This window comes from Bicyclus anynana, chromosome 24, assembly GCF_947172395.1.
Source record: "Bicyclus anynana chromosome 24, ilBicAnyn1.1, whole genome shotgun sequence".
In the NCBI taxonomy this organism is placed as follows: domain Eukaryota; kingdom Metazoa; phylum Arthropoda; class Insecta; order Lepidoptera; family Nymphalidae; genus Bicyclus; species Bicyclus anynana.
The window spans coordinates 5024732-5045842 of NC_069106.1; the positions used below are offsets into that span (position 1 = coordinate 5024732).

Consider the following 21111-nt stretch of genomic DNA (forward strand, 5'->3'; position numbering starts at 1 on the left):
TCAATACTTCAATACAACCATTTGAATTAAAGTAAAAATTAATTAATTCAGTACCTACTTTTGTAAGGCACATTTTCTTGTAAATATTTGGATCCCCCACCAAAAATAGAAAACGTAAGGTAAGGTACGTATTTATCATCATCATCCGATAAATACGTACCTACCACTAACACGTACGTATAACGTACTTATGTACGTTCGTGCGTATTAACTGCCGATGGAATTCCAAACTTAGTCTGACACAGGCTTCTTGCACAGACATCCAAACACGCCACTTGATGTCTTGGGTCCACCCAGTGATCAACACTACGGTTTGTCGTGCGGGGACCTCAATGTTTATCGGCTCTTTGCACTAGTGTATGCGTACTTTGCTCATTGCCACTTCAGCTTCGCGACTCGCTGAGCTACTAAAAGCTGAGTTAATAATACATAACCAAGTTTAAACATCTCTCTATTGTGTAATTAGAAATTCCAAGTTTCAGCACTAAATATCACGTAGATAAAACGGTTGAGACCGAATTAGTGCACGATTCTACGACAATACAACGTTCCTCACCTCACTCAACTTCAGACTTCAGTCGAGTTTCAGTCGCCAACGTGATAACACGTCGATTCCCGAACGAAAACCGTTACGAAACTTGAAACGAGTTTCACGCGATACGAAAAAAGCATTCCGAATTCTAAATTCGAATTTTAAATTTAAACTGCATGCTTTGAGAGTGGATAAGTGTATTGTTGTAGTTTGTTTTTTTATTTCGTTTTTCGTTATACGGTGTTCTGACAAAATAGGTGATATAAGTAACATTTACAACAATTATGGGAAGTGGTCCAAGGAGCCCGTTTGTAGTGGTGATAATATAAACTGGACGTTATGTTACTACCACATCAAGCGGATTGTGGCCATCCAAATGCCGTTTTATGATGATATGGTAAGTCTATTTGTGTTATAAAGTAATAAGAACTACTTTCTGAAATGCTTGTCTAGTGGTAGGGTTCGGCCGTGGCTAGTTACTAGCCAAGACGTACCGCCAAGCAATTTAGTGTTCTGGTACAATTTGCCAAGTTAGCCTGTTTCCATCTATTGCATCGTTACTTAACATCTGTGGGCCTATTCACTAATTTGGTATTTATTAATAATAATAATAATAATAATAAAGTCTTTATTTTTTCATACAAATTAGTAATACAATTTTTTTTTTTTTTTTTTTATATTACGTTTGCATGAATCCCATTGTATTGGGTATAGGCCTCCTCCAGCAATTTCCACTTTCGTCTGTCCCGTCCTGACCTCAACCAATCCCCACCAGCCACTTGAGCAATTTGGTATTTATTAACAACCTAATAAAATAAACATCAAATCAACTGAGAAATGTCCGATTGTGATCCGAAGTCACTACCACTACTGGATCAACGAAGCAGTTAGACAATTTGAAAGGTATGGTTAGAAAATTACAGGCACGTACGAGGAATACCTTCTAATAAAAAAACATTGAGAGGCTCTTGTCATCCTAATATGCAACATTGGAACAATTTCTACCCATTTTTTTTAAACCATACCATAGGATACTTCTGTATGATATGTATGTAGATTTTATGGGTTTTATATCATATCAAGTTGTCCTCTTGATTTGTTACTCTAACTATGGAGAAGAAAATGTACATAATGCCTGGAAAATATCAATGAAAAGTTCGTCAATAATTTTCTTTTATTTTTCTCGTTAGAACTTTAAATTTTGACCAGTAGTAGAGTCCCCACTGGTTACTGGAATTTGATCTTTTCTCAATTTTTATTTGTACTTATAAGTGAAAGGTCACTCATCACGAAGTATCAAAACCTGTTGATGCACCTACAAAGACGAAATTTAGCGTGGAAGTTAGTTTAAGTATAGTTTGCAGACGTCCGCTAAGAACGGATTTTTCGACAGGGCCAGACTAAAGAGGTCTAAGGACAGACAAAAATTTGTACTGCGATATTGTAAAGTTCTTAATCCTGCCTAGTATCGGTGTTTCTTTAATCCTTCCAATCATTATCATTATCATCATCATATCAGCCGATGGACGTTCACTGCAAGACATGGGCCTTTTGTAGGGACTTCCAAACATCACGATACTGAGCCCGCCTGCATCCAGCGAATCCCTGCGACTCGCTTGATGTCGTCAGTCCACCTGGTGGGGGTCGACCAACACTGGGCTTACTAGTGCGGGGTCGTCATATAAATATAATCGTACTTCCGTTTTTTCCTTTTCATAATCGTTTTTCACAGGCTTAAGTCCGGCCCCATAATCGTGAAGCTAATGCAGGCTATTTTCCTTATAGCTTGCTTATTTCAGAGATTTGAGACTTAATTTACATAATACAGCTTTGTTTCATTAAATAGGTCCGTAGCGAAAAAAAAATACCAAAAAAAATCACAAACGCTATGTCGCTTAAATTCGCATCCTCCTTAAATTAAATACCAATAAAATAAATTATGTAAATTGCTCTTTTCACAAAACCTCCTAAATGATCAAACTTTTCATTAAACCAAATGTATTTAATTTAACTAATTGACGGCCTCCGTGGCGCTATGAAACAAGCGGTGGGTTTACAAGAGAGAGGTCTTGGGTTCGATCCCCGGCTGGGCCGATTGAGGTTTCCTTATTGGTCTAAATCTGGCTGGTAGAAGGTTTTGGCCGTGGCTAGTTACCACCGTACCGAAAAAGACGTACTGCCAAGCGATTTAGCGTTCCGGTACGATGTCGTGTAGAAACCGAAACGGGTGTAGATTTTCATCCTCCTCCTAACAAATTAGCCCGTTTCCATCTTGATTCCATCATCATCACTTACCACCAGGTGAGATTTAGTTAAGTAACTTGTAAAGAATAAAAAAAAACTGTACAGATTTTCCTAATTGTTTTGATTGAAATTTCGATTAGATAACTGTCCAGTTGAAACAGCTTGGTGTTAAACTGTATTATACGACTGTGTGCTTGTTTTAAATAAGTTTGTAAAATGGTGGTAAACAAAAAAAAATTAAACCTTGGCTGAGTTTGTTGTGGGCTCTTCTCGGACCAGGGCGCGTTTGGTATCGTAACTTTAATTTTAAGTTTTCGACTACTATTACCACCATTAGATTAAAATAAATTATTACATATTCCTGGCCTTTCAAAAGTGCTTGTAAACTAAGCCTAATTAAAATAAATGACTTTTGAAAAAAAAAAATTGCGCAGTTTAACAGAATATCTGTAGCCTACATAACACGTGATTCATCGGAAAATAAACTAATTTCGGCTAAATTCAACAGTATTTCGAATATTCACTTTGTCACATTTGTTCTAAATCAGCCGCTGGATCGTTGTAATTACATCCAACTTGTATTAAAAGCAATCATGCAACAAAGGTTCAGTGGATGGAATGGAATGGATTCAAATATAGCATACGGTCTTATTAGAGCTTAATTAAAAGCTCATGGTTAAATTGTCCAGTTTGTTTGTGTTGGTCAAAGCTAAACACCAAAAAAAGGTGAATAGATGAAATACGAACACTAGCAGGAAATTAATGGATAAAGAAAGCTAAAGACAGAGAGGTCTGGAAAAGCTGGAGGTTGCCTTTACCCGAGAAGGGGTTCCGATCAATGGTAACGAAGAAAGCGACAGCAATTAATATATTTATGTTTTTTTTTTTAAATATTATGTTAGTGATTAAGTTTAAAAATTGCTTGTACTTTATGTTATTTTATTTGGATTGGAAATAAACAGGCTTATTATTATTATTATTATTATAAAAGCTCTTGGTTAAATTGTCCAGTTTGTTTGTGTTGGTCATATAAAGTTAAATTAGAACCACTTTCTGACGTTCGATGTATTGTAATTTGGTATACTTGCGTTTTAGTGACATTGCAATTTTTTATATGAACTGCTGTTTTGTGTTAGTAGGGAGCCGAAGCCGATCTTTATCGTGGCAGATAAACATAACAGAGGATACCCTGTATGTTGTTAAGTACCTCCACCACCTTTAAGACTATTATTGGAGGGTAGGCTTAGGGCGGGCAAATAAAAAAATAACTGCATCAATGGGGTTGACTATATTGATTTTTATGATTAATTCGGGTAAATAAAGTTAATGTTAACTAATTTATATACAATGAAAGCAAAGATTGTCTGGATATTTATATATAAGATTATAAAATTTTAAAATCTATTAAAAATCTTTTATCGTAATTAGATGAAAATACGTACAGATTTAGCTTCCTTACATGAAATGTGATATTTTTCAATATATGAACTATAAACATAAACACACAAATAACAAAGATATTAGTAATTTTCTTTGATCGCCCATACAAATCTTAACGATCATCATAATCTACGACGTCATTATATCGTACCATTTTGTATCCCTATACTGTAGTTATTATAATGTTAAGTTGCAGATGGCTGATCCAACCCAACCACCCATTCGAAAGTCAAAGTTTCACCTCAATAATTAAATAAAGACTTATAATGAAAACTTGGAAATGCCCGATTCAACCCCTGACCACCCATTCGAAAGTTAAGTTTCACGTCAGTAGTGAATGTACTATGAGTATATTACTATACTCCAGCCTTTCTTGATGAATACTGTTTACCAACAAAGAAATTAGAAATGAAGGTAGAAAACGCATGTCATTTCATAACTTATTTATTTTAAATGATGTATGGTTTGTTTATAAAATGTTATATAAAATGTATTAAGCATATCTAATTGTTCTAAGCTTATTAATCTAATTTATTTTCATTAATTTAAGAACAAGTTATAAATAATTATTATTAAAACAGTACTCATCAAGAAAGGCTGTAGTATAGATTTATTTTTTTTTTTTACTTACCCGATTATTTCAGGATTACATCATCGCTTTTTAGACGAAGATAATTTATGATTGTTTCTTTAAATACGATTCCATATCTGGCTTATCTTGAGAATTTGCTTCAATAGGCTTGATTAGATAATCTTAGTACTTATAGTATCACGGTTAAGGTCGCAATACACATACTATTCTAAAGAACATTGTCCAAATTAGCAATTAAGTTTACAATAGGCTAGTTGACACTTATTTTAAAAAGGTCCTAAATTATATAATGATTTATTTATTTTGCTATCATCCGCGAAAATTCGGCGAACCCATGCGACAACGTCACCCAGGTCCGACTCTACAACGTGCAATTGCACGTTGTAGAGTCAACATCTCCTGAGGATGCTCCGGTTTCGGGGTGAAACGTACGTAGAGAGTATTTTGTCGGACCTGGGTGAAGTTGTCGCATGGGTTCGCCGAATTTTCGCGGATGATAGCAAAATAAATAAATCATTATATAATCATGACGAACTTCCGCAAAGTAACGCCTGCTTCTATCCAATAGGTCCTAAATTGTTCATTAATATTTTTTTTTTATCAAGTTAGCCCTTGACTTCAATCTCACCTGATGCTAAGTGATGATGCAGTCTAATATGGAAGCGGGCTAACTTATTAGGAGGAGGATGAAAATCCGCACCCCTTTCGGTTCCTACCAATACGATATCTTCTCGGTAGAGTGGTAACTAGCCATGGCCGAAGCCTCCCACCAGCTGAATTCTCATCATCATCATTATCAGCTGATAGACGTCCACTGCTGGACATAGACCTCTTGCATGGACTTCCAAGCACAACGGTCTCGAGCCGCCAGCATCCAGCGGCTTCCCGCAATCCGCTTGATGTCCTCGGTCCATTTAGTAAGGGGTCGATCAACACTGCGCTTTCCGGTGCGGGGTCGGGGGTTCCTAGACTTCACAAGTATCACAGACCGGTGTCGGGCAACAGCGACACTGGTGCGAGTAGTTTAGGACTGCGAATGACGAACCTGTATGCCCTGCGTGGTCATTTATTGGCACGTACCTTGCAATGTAAATATTTATTTTTTTTAAATTATCGCTCGTGAAAAAAAGTTATCATTTTTTTTGACAATACGAGCCAAAACATTATCGCCATGATTGTCTATATTTTATCTGTGTTATGACGTCAAGTAAACCCGTAAACATTGAATATAATAACAATACTGAGAGAAGCAAAAGATTAGATTGCATCACTTACCATCAGGTGAGATTGTAGTCAAGGGCTAACTTGTAAAGAATAAAAAAAGTAAGTCCACTTAAATTTTAAACTACATCAAATATCATTCAAAAGCAAACTTGTCAAAAAAAATACTTACCTAAAATATTAAGGCAAATATTCCTAAATATATTTTTGGTAATAAATAAATTCCTAGAAGATCGTCGTTATCAACCCATATTCGGCTCACTGCTGAGCTCGAGTCTCCTCTCAGAATGAGAGGGGTTAGGCCAATAGTCCACCACGCTGGCCCAATGCGGATTGGCAGACTTCACACACGCAGAGAATTAACAAAATTCTCTGGTATGCAAGTTTCCTCACGATGTTTTCCTTCACCGTTGGAGTCGCATGATATTTAATTTCGTAAAATGCACACAACTGAAAAGTTGGAGGTGCATCCCCGGACTGGATTCGAACCCACACCCTCCAGAATCGGAGGCAGAGGTCATATCCACTGGGCTATCACAGCTTTTAACTTATAAGATATAATGTAATGTATGGATATAATGTAATCCCATAAATAAAGCCACAGGGCGCAACCAGCATGTGATAATGTCATAAAAGCGGTACTTTCTCATTACAAAGTTAACCCTCTTTACAAGTTAAGCTCATTTTAATTAAAAACTTTATCTACATAAATCATTAAAGTTAATTTAAGCCTACCTTTTAATGCTTTTATTCACACGTAGCCTGCTGCTTCGTTCGAATGGTTTATATGAGTTTTATCAAATACATTTTGTTGGCTGAGTTTTTTGTGGGCTCTTCTCGGACCAAGGCGCGTTTGGAACCCTCGTAACTTTAATTTTAAGTTTTCGAATAATTATTATCACCATTATCTTAAGTTTAATATTATTACCTGACGTTTCGAAAGAGCTTGTAAACTAAGCCTATTTGAAATAAATGAATTTTGACTTTGACTTTGTTACTTAATAAAAAATAGCTCAGTTCGTGTATTGAAGTGTACATTGCACGGAAGATTCTACAGATCTCTTATTTAGGGGAACCAAATTAATAACACCATCGATATCTTGGTAAGGAAACTTGCATACCTGGTTGGTTGGTTTGTTGGTTGTATGGTTTATGTATTATTTGAATATATGTATTTTATATTATTTATACAACCTGCACTGTTTTTGCATTTTCCTAGAAGAAATCGCTACGTAGCGATAAGGCCGCCTTTTGTTTCTTACTTCTGTGCTATACTTTTTTCTGTCTTGTTATTTGCTTTTCTTATGGTGTGGTGTACAAATAAAGTATAAATAAATAAATACCTGGGAATTTCTTGCATTGGGCCAGCGTAGTGGACCTAACCCCTCTCATTCTGAGAGGAGACTCGTGCTCAACAGTGAGCCGAATATGGATTGTTAGTGATGAAAATGATGATGATGTATCATGGTTGCAATTCGGTATTTGCAACCATCCATCGGGAGGGTTTTGTCTGTGCAATTATGGATGAAGTTATCAAAACTACCGAAAACATTAAGTAAGACACTCTATTTCGTATTAATCGGTTATGCCTTAGTCTATACCAGAGGTTCCCAAGGTATTTCTTCTCATGGACCACTTTCGAAATCTAGCTGGTTACAGTAGACCCCCTGAAACAACATTTCAATCATTTTCCAAATTTCGAATAAATATGGCTCAATTACAATCAAACTAGCAACAAAATTAGCAGTCTTGAAAAAAAACTGAGTGTGTCCACCTAATGTGGGTCGACCACTTCTGCGCTATCTAGGGCGGAGCCGCCATTCCAGCACCTTGGGACTCCAACGTCCATCGATTCTTCGACTCTTGTGCCCCGCCCATTGGCACTTCAGCTTCGCGACTCGTTGAGCTATGTCAGTCACTTTGGTTCTTCTGCGGATCTTTTCATTTCTGATTCGATCACTACTACCTATTGCTGAGATACTCCGAGCATAGCTATAGAGCTATGCTAATTCACAATATTAGCTATGCTAATTCACAATATATACTAGTCCGGTGAAACTTTCACCGGACTAGTATTGTGAATTATAAAGTGATGAAGTTTTTAAAACAAGGACTTATTTTATATTAATTGATTATGAAACACGGCTAAAACGTGATATTAGGTCGGAGTATGCCCGACTAGTTTCGAACCCATACGGGGTTCTTAGTCATGAGCTGGTTCTTGCATCGCGACACGATCCAAACTGCCGACTCCAACCTAATATCTGTTTTATCCGTGTTTCATAATCAATTAATATGAATAAACCCTCACGATAGTTTAAATTCTAAAAAAGGATTTATTTATTTTTATGTCTAGTCGTCATTCCGTACACTAATTATGTTTACTTTAAAAATAAGAATGTGTTATGTAAAATATATGTACACAGAAATTTCGTGGTCAGGTCCTAATTAACGAGCATATTTGACTCGGTAATAAGGAATTGACGTCAATGTCAAAAAAATGTAAGAGTCAAACGTGCAAACGTCAGCTGTAACGCGTTGCATTACCAAGCGGTTTACCCTCCCTTACGAAGAGTAAGCCGTTTGATTTTCCCACAGCTTCAAGGGAATGTAGACCTTAGTTAATGGTTTTGTTTTTTTTTTTATTCTGTGCAATACATATGCCCTTGACTACAATTTCACCGGTACTGGAACGCTAAATCGCTTGGCGGTACGTCTTTGCCGGTAGGATGGTAACTAGCCACGGCCGAAGTCTCCCACCAGCCAGACCTGGACCAATTAAGAAAACCTCAATCAGCCCAGCCGGGGATCGAACCCAGAACCTTCGTCTTGTAAGTCCGCTGCGCATACCACTGCGCCACGGAGGCCGTCAAAATTTTGAATTATGAGTTGATACATCCACGCGTACCTGAGAAAAAGTCTCGACATATCTACAGACTTACAACAAAGTGAACATAAGGCTTTTGTGTATGTCCTTTTGAGATTCAGAGCCCTAAAAACGAGAACTGCGTTTTGAAAAAAGATCGAAAGTCATAACCTATCATAACGTGGAACATATTACTTTGTACACATTTAATACGTGTGTATCATATGCATACGAGTTTATAGCATATCGCATGCATTGTCCACGCATACAAATTGTCTATTAAACAATTAAAACGAGGACGTTTTATTGAAGTAGCCAAGTAGGCGCCTGATATAAGGAGCAAGATAATAAGTGTGACGCCAAACCAATTGGTGTAGGTATGTACTTGGCTGACTCCGCGCGGTTTCACCCGCCTGGTTCTCGTTCCCGTAGGAATACGGAGATAGAATATAGCCTATAGCCTTGCTCGATAAATGGGCTATCTAACACTGAAAAAATTCTTCAAATCGGACCAATAGTTCCTGAGATTAGCGCGTTCAATCAAACAAACAAACAAACGCTTGAGCTTTATATATTAGTATTTTTATAAAGTTATTCTATTTCAGGAAGATAGTTTGGCTTTAGATTTAGTACTAAGGTGACAGTACAAACGCGTCTGTGTGTCTAAATTAAAAGAAACTGTGACGTTCCCCTTGTCACTAGTATCTACTACACCTAAATACACGTTGTATTCCTGAAATAGAAGAACTATAATAAAAATGTTTGCGAAACGTTAGAAATTTGGGTTTTTTCCATAAACTCAGTAGCAGCTGAAGGTATTTATTTTTTCAGCCAACAACATTTAAAAATTAAATTAAAATAAATAAATAGGTGAAAATTGGGAAGTTAGTGGACACCATCATACGGAGAGCACATTCAACAATGGATTATCATCATCATCATCATCATCGTCGTCGTCGTCATCGTCGTCGTCGTCGTCGTCGTCGGCATGATCATCATCATCATCATCATCATCATCATCATCATCATCATCATCATCATCATCATCATCATCATCATCATCATCATCATCATCATCATCTCTATTTTTTATATAAACTGATTTTATGTAATCTTTAATTTATTTTAATATTACGGAAATAAGCATGCCATTTCTTTAATTTGATTGTACAGAGCCTTGTATTTGTATTTTTTTTAGATTGTAATTATGTAAATACTGTAACAATCACTAGTTAACCAAATAAATAATTAATCATCATCATCATCATCAACATCATCAACATTATCATCATTAAATAACAACTGCTGAACATTCCTACGTTCACCAGTGGTCGTTTAATGATGATAGCTCTCCACCACCTCTCGGCTTTCAAATAACAGGGCCTGTAGATAAGTGTCACGCTTCGAAAACTAAAAAAGAATGATAGATCTTATCGATATACATTTCCCATAAAATTTCATCAATGTCTGATAAGTCGTTTTAAGCTGATACGTCTATTTTTATTTTTGGAAAATAATATAAAATTAATTATCTTAGATAAAAATTTATAGCATATTTATTTTCAGTCAGTCAGTCAGTTTGGACTATTACAAATTTTTCAAGATATTGTTATAAGAAATATCGCAATTCGAAGTTAATTTAATTCCCAGCGCGAGACTTGAAAAGGGGTTGGTGTTTTATAATTAATGTTATTCAAGCAAAAAGTCATTTTGGTATCAAAGAGAGACAGTTAACAGGCTCTTTTCTTAACAATGTTATTTTCAGATAAATGGATGGTGTTTTGAAATAAATTTGAAACTTAAACTTTATAACTTTGTAGAATAGAAATATTATTTTTCTCGCTTACGTCGTTGTATTTGCCTGCTTAGTTTTCTGACTATCTTTATTCATATCTACATCTTAAAACTCTTATGATCTTCGTCATTTATATATACTATGCACAAAAATTAAGGGAGCAGAAAAAAAATCCAAATTTTTGGGGGATTTTCAACAGGCTGTAACTTATACAAAAATGGTCGTACAGCAAAAAAATAAAAAGCAAATTGTAGCTCTAAGTGTTTAGTTTTTGGATCTGAGTTTGAAAATTTTTTTTTGAAAATATTTTTCGAGTAATCATAAGAAAACCACTGAAAAAAAAATTTTCGAAATTTTTTTGGTTTTTTTTTTAATCTACGGACTTGATCGAATTTTTGAAAAAATTAAAGGAGCAAGAATTTCGTTCTGAAAATGTCATAATTTACGCTTTTGTGCTTGCGCACGTGTATGTCTGTGGTTTTATCAGAGATTGAGACCCTGTGGTTCGTCACTTCCACACACACACACACACACATACATCTTCGGAGAGTGAGTTTGGAGTCACAAAATACTGTGGAACACACACATACACGTGCGCAAGCACAAAAGCGTAAATTATGACATTTTCAGAGCGAAATTCTTGCTCCTTTAATTTTTTCAAAAATTCGATCAAGTGGGAAAAAAAAAACGGTTGGCTGGATTGAATTGAAACTTTGTAGGGTTTTTGTGGGTATATTGAACAGTAAAAGGCACACTTAACGTCAGTGGTTTCCGCAATATTTTTGATTGGGCGCTTGATTTTCCAAAAAACGACAAAAAGCCCTTTTTTGGATGCTTTTTCAAATTCATGTAATGATTGAAAAAAATTTTTTTTTTCAAAATTCAATTGCCAATCCTTGTAGAAGGTTTATTCAAATTTTTGAAACCAACCTCAAAATTTCTGTGCGATCATTGGTTGCTGAGATATTGGTAATCAAAGACAAAATGATCTTTTTCCATTCAAACATCGATATCTCAGCGAGAAATGCTCGTATAGAGATTTAAAAAAAACAAAATTAAATTTGAATAAACAAGCTATCCGGTCCATATGGAGGTTGAGTCGAAAAAATTTTTTCCACGTCCGTAGATTAAAAAAAAAACCAAAAAAATTTCGAAAATTTTTTTTTCAGTGGTTTTCTTATGATTACTCGAAAAATATTTTCAAAAAAAAATTTTCAAACTCAGATCCAAAAACTAAACACTTAGAGCTACAATTTGCTTTTTATTTTTTTGCTGTACGACCATTTTTGTATAAGTTACAGCCTGTTGAAAATCCCCCAAAAATTTGGATTTTTTTTCTGCTCCCTTAATTTTTGTGCATAGTATATAAATGAGGTAAAGTTGTTAGAGAATTGTGATATCCCAGTGGATATGAATTTCGAGGGAGTACGTTCAAACCAGGTCTGGAGTATGCACCTCTAACTTTCAGACAAGTGTATTTCCACGTCTAACACTTATCAGAAGGTGGTAAAACCGTCTCTAAGGGACTGAATTGCAAAATTTGTTAACTGGAGATATAATTTTAATTGATTTACTTATTAGGCATTTTTGAAAATAGTCCGTTTAATAGGTAGGTAAGTATCCAATGAAGTACTTATCAATCAGATACTTTAATTAACTGTGATAAAGAAATAAATCATGACGTTAACAAACCGTTATAAAATGCTAATTTTAACATAGTGAATGATCCAAATGATCCATTGTTATCATCGATCATTATTATTATCAGTTCATCGATACACCTGTGTGATATTCATATCTACTAGTAGATAAACTATAAATAATTTATTTTGAAAATCGAATGATAAATACTAGAAGCTGCTTAGGCTATTTTTATTCATGTAATCTTATCATCTCATTAAGTTGATCGCGAACCTGTGCTTTGAAGACGGATTCCGTGTCACGAATCAATGACATTATCTCTAAGCCTTATAAACCACTGAAAAGCGTAATGCAGGGTTGCAACTTTTGTCCTATTCTATTTAATATTTATGGCGAATACCTTAAACTACTAAGTACTAAAAATCTTTTATCGTAATTGGATGAAAATTCATACAGTTTTAGCTTCTTTACCTTAAACGTGATGATTGAATTTTGAATTTTGAATGCCCATACACTAACGATCATTATGGCCTACGACGTCATTAATTCGTGCCATTTTGTATGGGGCGTTTTTCAGGGATCTGTGGCAGTACCGCAAATAAATCCCTGTAGCTCCGATAGCAATTTTGTTCATCCAAAAAATTAAATGTGTAAATCCAAATAATTAATGTGATGGAAGTTGCACTAGTATAAACCGTGTCGCTACTTCCGTCGCTCTTCCCTCATTATAGATCTAAAATAATAAAAATTTTAATAAAAAAATACAACCGACTTCAAAACCAAAAAACGTACCCACTAAACTAAAAAGCGAAAAATAACATCATAATATGTTCTACCTGCTGATCAGTATGAAGGCGGTGCTAAGCCGGTGATGTATTAATTCAAGCCATTTAGATTTTGCAGACAGTGTTGTTGCATGTGGTCATTTCAGAAATGGCTTAAATCAAGACAACACCGGCTAAGCACCGCCTTCATACTGATCAGCAGGTAGAACATATTATGATGTTATTTTTCGCTTTTTAGTTTAGTGGGTACGTTTTTTGGTTTTGAAGTCGGTTGTATTTTTTTATTAAAATTTTTATTATTTTTCCATTTTTAGTGTAAAATTTCATCTCAAACGAACACATCAGACCCCTAATGACAGTCACAACCCATCTTGGTACAAAATTCTCAGCAATACAAATTAATCAAGCCCAAGCATAAGGTAGCTATAGTACACCGTTAAGGGGTTCCCTTAATTGACCTTGGTCTTCATCATCAGATCCCTAATGACAGTCACAACCCATCTTGGTACAAAGTTCTCAGCAATACGAATTAATCAAGGCCAAACACAAGGTAGTTACTCGAAACTGTTAAGGAGTTCCCTTAATTGTCCTTGGTCTTCATCACCAAACCCCTAAATGACAGTCACAACCTATCTATGTGGAAAGTTCTCATTAATACAAATTAATCAAGCCCAAACACAAGGTAACTGCTGTAAATCGCCGAGGAGTTCCCTCGTCTGTTTTATGGCTCCATCATCAGATCGATTTTAAACCTTCATGAAATTGTAGTGCTTAAAAGTACTAAATGGAAAAGTTTACGAACACACGAGACACCCATATAATTTTCGAAAGTTCCTCTCAATTTCTCCAGGATTCCATCATCAGATCTTGACATGATGCCAATGGGACCAAATGGGGACTATACCGTTTCAAACAAAAAAAGAATTTTTGAAATCGGTCCAGGCGTCTTTGAGTAATCGGTGTACATACATAAAAAAAAAAAAAAAAAAATACCGACCGAATTGAGAACCTCCTCCTTTTTGAAGTCGGTTAATTAGAGAAAATAAAAAATCCTAATGATAAAAAACTAACTAAATATTAGTAAAAGGAAAAAAACTAAATAAACAAATAATAATAACAACGACGAGCGAAGGAAATAAAATACATGGTAGTTAGCAATGATCGCTAATATCCTGCTACTTTTACAAAATTGCTTCACTATTTGCATACTCCTAATATAAATTAGGAGTACCTATGCGAATAGTGAAGCATAAGGATGATAAAAGTTTTTTAAATTGTATATAAATACAATTTAAAAATCTGTCATCATCCCTATTGTAGTACAACATTGAAATGACATAGTTCCAAGGTCGTGTTATTGACTTTTGTACTAAAGTCGCGCGCAAAAGTTGGTATAAAATAAATTAAAGCTATCCACACGACTATATTGATATCAATATTTGTATTTTTTAATTGAAACGGATAAAAACAATGTGTGCGGCCCGATAGCGCGCTGTTAGAGATAACTTGTAGGTATTATATCCACAACGCCCACCGTATCGAAATCTGTATCCGTTGTTTGCAATCCATTCAGTTTTTATTTATTTTTTTAATTAGCTTTTGCTCTTTTGTTCTTTTCTTCTTCAAATGACTCTTCTTCAAATGCTCTGTGGGACATTAAAGATGTAAAAATATATCTTCTTCAAATGACTCTCCTTTGACTTGACTTGACGGCCTCCGAAGCGCAGTGGTATGTGCGGTGTTATTACAGTACGGAGGTCATGGGTTCGATTCCCGACTGGGCCGATTGAGGTTTTCTTAATTAGTTCGGGTCTGACTGGGAGGCTTCGGCCGTGGTTAGTTGCCACCTTACTGACAAAGACGTACCGCCAAGAGATTTAGCGTACCGGTACGATGTCGTATAGAAACAGAAAGGGGATTTTCATCCTACCCCCATAACAAGTTAGCCCGCTTCCACATTAGATTGCATCATCACTTACCATCAGGTAACAGGTGTTTTATAGAATGAAAAAAAATCGAAATAAATGGTTACCGGAAGGTATTTATTTTGTAGTAACAGCCGGAAGAATTCTATACAATTAACAAACACAATTTGATGATCATGAAGACGATGCTTTGTGTGTTTTTGTAGTACGAGTATAAAGGTAACTAGCTGACGTCGCGCGGTTTCACCGACGTGGTTCCCGTTCCCGTAGGAATACGGGAATAATATATAGACTAAAGCCTTTCTCGATAAATGGGCTATCCAACACTGAAATAACTTTTCAAATCGGATCAGTAGCGCGTTCAATCAAACAAACAAACAAAAACTCTTTAGCTTTATAATATTAGTATAGATTATGGTCGCTAACAATGCTCGGACTATGTCTGCGTGATCGAATGAAAATTATTGAGATCAACAATGAAACGGGGATTAGTCGTATCCGAGAAGAAACGCTAAAAGCAGAGTAGGTACCTACATAATAGCGAAAGTAATCAGTGAGCTTTGAATACGTCTGGCTCAATTTATTTGGTAAATGGGGTGCGGGAGATTTTATTTTGCGAAAACGGCAGGCATAAAGGCAAGGCGAAAACAGTTTTTACTGAAAAAAAAATGCGTGCGTACAAAGTACACATGTCAGAAGTGAAACTTCTTTGGCAAACTAATTTATAAATCTTGTTTATATTTATACAAATCTAAAACTTTAGATTTCCGAGACTAAGAGGAAGAAAAAAAGGAAGATAGGTTAGGAATTTAATTGTCATTAAAATACAAAGTGTTGAAATTTAATGTATAATTATAAATTATTTTTTTCAATTTATTTCTTTAATATTTACATTGCGCGATTTCTCTCTCTCGTTCAATCTTTCTCACTATAGCTCTCTCCCACCTCTCACTCCATAGCACTGTGCGATACGACGTTCGCTCTGTCTCACTTTTTCTCTCAATCTTTCTCACTTGCTTGCTCCCTACTCTCACTCCACGGCTATAGTTGCTTCTTGCTACGTTCGCCCTGTCTTACTCTCTCTCCATTTTTCTCGATCGCTCTCTCTCTCTTTTTCGACACTTCCGTTGCGTACCGGCGTGACGTTACATCTGTAAAAATTTTACCCTCATGCGCCTAAAGAAGTTTTACATCAAAAAATCTAAATAAGTATATACAACTCAAAGGTGACTGACTGACATAGTTATCTATCAAAGCACAGCATAAACCACTGGACGGATTGGGCTGAAACTTGGCATGCAGGTAGATGTTATTACGTAGGCATCCGCTAAGAAAGGATTTTGATCAACTCTATCCCCAAGGGTATAAAATAGGGGATGAAAGTTTGTATGAAACCTTGTCAGTTTAAAACCAATTTGGCTGAATATATCAAGCACGATAAAAAACCTTAATTGCTTTCGGTTTATAAAAAAAAAGAATATTGGATCACTCGTCGCCTGGACAAATCGGCTTACAGCAAATACTGACTCAATTTGCATCTATTTTGTTGTAATTCTCTTACTGTAACTTTTAATAAAGTTTCCGTCCATTGAATCCAAATACATATATTTCAAGAAAGCTTTTCTTTATATTACTTACCTAAATATTTTAAAGAACTTATTTATTTAGAAACTAGCGGACCCGGTCAAGCTTCGCTTTGTATATGCACTTCTTCCCTATCCCTACCCTAAACCCATTCTCTACACCTACCCTACCCTACCCTACCTACCCCGACCCCTTGACTATTAAAAGTTTGTATGGGAAATAGAAAAAGGTTGTTTTTATGGTTTTCTCGGCAACTATTTTACTTTTTCTCACTTTTCAAACCTTCCCTATATCTCCAAAAACATTTCAAGATAGTTATTAGATAAATCTGTTCAGCCGTTCTCGAGTTTTAGCGAGACTAACGAAATGCAAATCATGCCATCTCATAGCAGACTCGTGCTTAACAGTGAACCGAATATGATATGATAATACCAAGTTTGTCTGTTTATAGTGCTTCTAGCACCGATTAAACTAAAAAAGTTACGCAACTATAATGGTGGGTCTCACGGACCTACATGGACAGCAATACTAACCTTTGTAGTAGAGATAGAAGCATGTCCATTTGTCCATACTTTAGCGTATTTTGCGAGCGAGCGAGCGGGAGGCAATGAGGTGATTTTCGCGCACACGTCATGATTTTTACACACATAATAAAATTCAACATGGGTCTAGTGTACCCACGACTATAGTTAAGGGTTAAATTAACATAAAATAATTAGAATGCTATCTGAAAATAAAGAAAAACAGGTGCAATGGACCTAATACAATTATTTAACGCACGATAGATAGACAGTTAGTACCGTGAACTTACTTGAATTTTCAAGGAACCCTTAAATTAAACATGGTTATTACTTTTGAGCCAGAATTTAGAATCACTTCCGAAAATATCATTCATTTAATAATTTAATAACAAACAATACGACTTCATGCTGATTTCATGTTTATTTCAAGAACTGGCGTTTGAAATTTAATCAGATTCTGTCTCGAGAGTAATTCTTCAACAGCTAAGCTTCTCTTTGATACATCCTTTGTTGGGAGAGAGACTCAAGACAATATAGAGCATTGTAATAAAGGACGTTCTTTATATTCATAAAGCAAGATACTTCAAGTACGTACATTTGTCTTTGAAGTCATTTCTAAACAATTTTGTTTTTAGTGAGTGAGTTAATTAATTTTGAAGCCATCTGGAATCTAGAATAGATTTTTTTTTTACAATGAGACGGTATTGTACAGATATTCTAAATTAAACTCTGTTAATTGATTATGAAACACGGCTAAAACTCACATGATATTAGGTCGGAGTATGCCCGATTAGTTTCGAACCCATACGGGGCCCTTAGTCATGAGCTGGTTCTTGCATCGCGGCACGATCTGCGCGCGAAACTGCGTGCGTGCTGCGCGACGCGCTGCTGCACGCATTGCGCGCGCGGAGAGGGGTTGAGTGGTGGTGGAGGGAGTGAAGGTGCTGTTACACTTTCCGACGGTTCATTAATGACCTCTTCATTAGACTCGTCTTCTTGTAAGCAAATCGAACTAACGCTATCTTGTTCCAAGTTTGTTGTATGTGATAATGAAAGAAATAGCGGTTTCCACGCTGTGGGCAGCAACCATCCATGATCCCGATTAAAATTCGGGTGACGACTAATTTCTATCGCTTCACGTATCTTACGAGGTACTAGAAACTTTTCCCTTGATAATACAGAAGCCTTAAACGGATATTATGAGTCGTACCCAAAGCTAGAACATACTCGGCTATTGCTGAACCGTCCGTGTCCACATTCTTCATGCTACGTATGTGTTCTCTTACTCATTGTAATGTTACGGCGAGTCTCACCGATGTATGATCGACCACAGTCACACGGAATCTTGTACACCCCGGGAACGTTCTTTAGCACGAGTTTTAGCCGTGTTTCATAATCAATTAATATGAATAACACTCACGATAGTTTAAATTCTAAAATAAACTCTGTTAGAATAGATTGTTTGATAAATTTGTGCGTCTGTGACCTTCGAGATTTTTATTGTCGTGTGATTTAGCCAAGCAAAGTGGCACGTCGATTCTCTATCTACGATCGATGACAGATCTTGATCAAATGACCTGTCGATAGCAAATGTCATTCCCATACGTCTTTCTAGTTTACGAAGCGTTAGCGATCGTAGAAAGAGAGTCGACGTGCTACATGGCTAGGTTACACAGGTACATACTTTAAGGTTAAATCTAATGCGGACGGACCTGCAGGCATCCACCAGTATCATTATAAAACGGCTGGAAAAGTACATCATACTACCAAGTACCACTCCACTCGATCGTTCTAAAAAGAGTTTCCAAGAAACGTCCTCGTCTAGCGGCAAACCAAAACATTCGACGCAAATATTATCAGTCCCACATTCTTCAAAGGCAACATAAATAATATTTTTTTCTTTTGGTTCGAATAAATTGTTTACGTGGAATCTTTATCATTAGATAGCTCTCTCAACTGTGTGATTCTGTGAAACGCTTTTGATATTAACTAGCGTCCCGACACGGTCTCGCTCGATAGCATCGGTAGTATATATTTTTTATTTAATTTATAAGTATCATGCTTACCTTAACGTAATCTTTGTAATACTTAATAATCTATATTAATATATAAAGCTGAAGAGTTTGTTTGTTTGATTGAACGCGCTAATCGCTGGAACTACTTCTGGTCCGATTTGAAAAATACATAAAAATCAATACCACTTTTCGTTGTGATTTTATAACTCAAGAACGGGCTTACCTATCCAAACTAAATGTTTATGCTTTGTTCGGCCTATTTAGTAGATGGTTTATGTGAAGTTTGCCCAGAACCGGTCTAGCAGTTCTTCATTTATCACATTTTTAGTGACGATTTCATTGGTAGGTGTAGGGTGGGGGTAGGGTGGTGATAGGGTAGGGGTAGGGTAGGGGTAATTCTGAAGCTGAATTTCGATTTCGGTTTCGGCCGTGAAACCTAGTTTCGGTTGGACAGTATCAGTTTGTAATGTGAGATACTCAATTTAAGTACCTAAGTATAGCTGCCCCCCCTAGATAGAATCCTGGCTACGCCCATGAAGAAAGTCACGTGTCTTCTACGCTTAGAGTGTTTTGTAAAGCATAAAGTGGGTAGAGGGATTTTGCTTTCCGTAACAAAGCGAAGCTACGAATATGTAAGCGAGCGTCGGTGTCTGGCATTTGTAATGCTAAGGTGAAGTGCCAGCATCTTACACAGCGTTGAAGCAATGGGGATGATGACTAGGTTTGAATAGATTGATTTTTATGATAAATTCGGGTAAATAAGGTCAATGTTAACTAATTTATACATAAAATGCAAAGATTGTCTGGATATTTGCAAACAAAATAAGATTATAAAATTTCAAAATCTATTGAAAATTTTTCATCGTAATTAGATGAAAATGCATACAGTTTTAGCTTCTTTACATTCAATGTGAAATTTTTAATAAATGAACTATAAACATAAACGCACAAATTAAAAAAGGTATTAGTAATTTTGTTTGAATGCCCATACAAATCTAACGATCATTATGTACCTACGACGTCATTAATTCGTACCATTTTAGGGCGTTTTTCAGGGATCCGTGGCAGTGCCGCAAATCTGACCTTTAAATCCCTGTAGCTCCGAAAGTAATGATCGCTAATATCCTGTTACTTTTACGAAATTGCTTTACTATTAGCATACTCTTAATTTATATACAATTTAAAAAACTGTCATCATCCCCATTCTGGTGCTAATCTTGAGGTTGTATGCTTGGTGCATTGGATTCATTGATAGGAACCAAAAAGGAGAAGCAAAGAGTAATTGGTAATAATAATTAATAATTCCATATACTTACATTTATTTAAATTAATATCATAAAGTATAACAGAAAGTTGTAGAGTAAGGAAGTAAAAAGCATGATTAGACTTTTTAATAGTTTGTTTTTTACGATTTTACTCAAAAACCGCTCAATTGATTTAAAAAATTCGTTCACCATTAGAAAGCCAAAGGCAAGCGCAAGCCTATTTCATAAAAATACCTCCCCTCTTTTAATTTATTAAATTAATTATTTCTTCCCTCATAGTTTAAAATTAAAATATAGTTCCAGGTACAGCCAATAAGTAGGTAACTACTAAGGTTTTCCAGTAAGCTTTCTTTCTCATTTTTCTAATTAGTTGTTATTTGAGCTTTTAATTAAGCGGAAAGGAAAGGTACCTTTGGTGGAAAAAGTTGATTAACACTTTCTTTTTTAGTATTAATAGAAAATTCTTGGAAATGGTTTTTCATTCCAATAATATGAATAGCAGAGAATTTTCTATAACTAATAAGTTTAAGTTCATTTACAAACTGAGACGTGATAGCCCAGTGGATATGACCTCTGCCTCAGATTCCGGAGGGTGCAGGTTCAAATCCGGTCCGGTCCGAGGCGAGACTTTTTAAGAAATTAAATATCACGTGTCTCAAACGGTGAAGGAAAAACATCGCGAGAA

At 35.8% G+C, this 21111-nt stretch overlaps 1 protein-coding gene across 1 annotated transcript in view; it reads left to right on the forward strand.

The window, feature by feature from the left end:
- The first annotated feature begins 576 nt into the window (after positions 1 to 576).
- The window catches only part of LOC112053144 (neuropeptide F receptor), a 67829-nt gene continuing 47294 nt past the window's right edge, over positions 577 to 21111 (forward strand). Inside the window, exon 1 of the mRNA XM_024092452.2 lies at positions 577 to 929. Coding sequence (XP_023948220.2) covers positions 909 to 929 — 21 coding nt within the window. The 5' untranslated portion in view covers positions 577 to 908. The remainder of the gene's footprint in view (positions 930 to 21111) is intronic.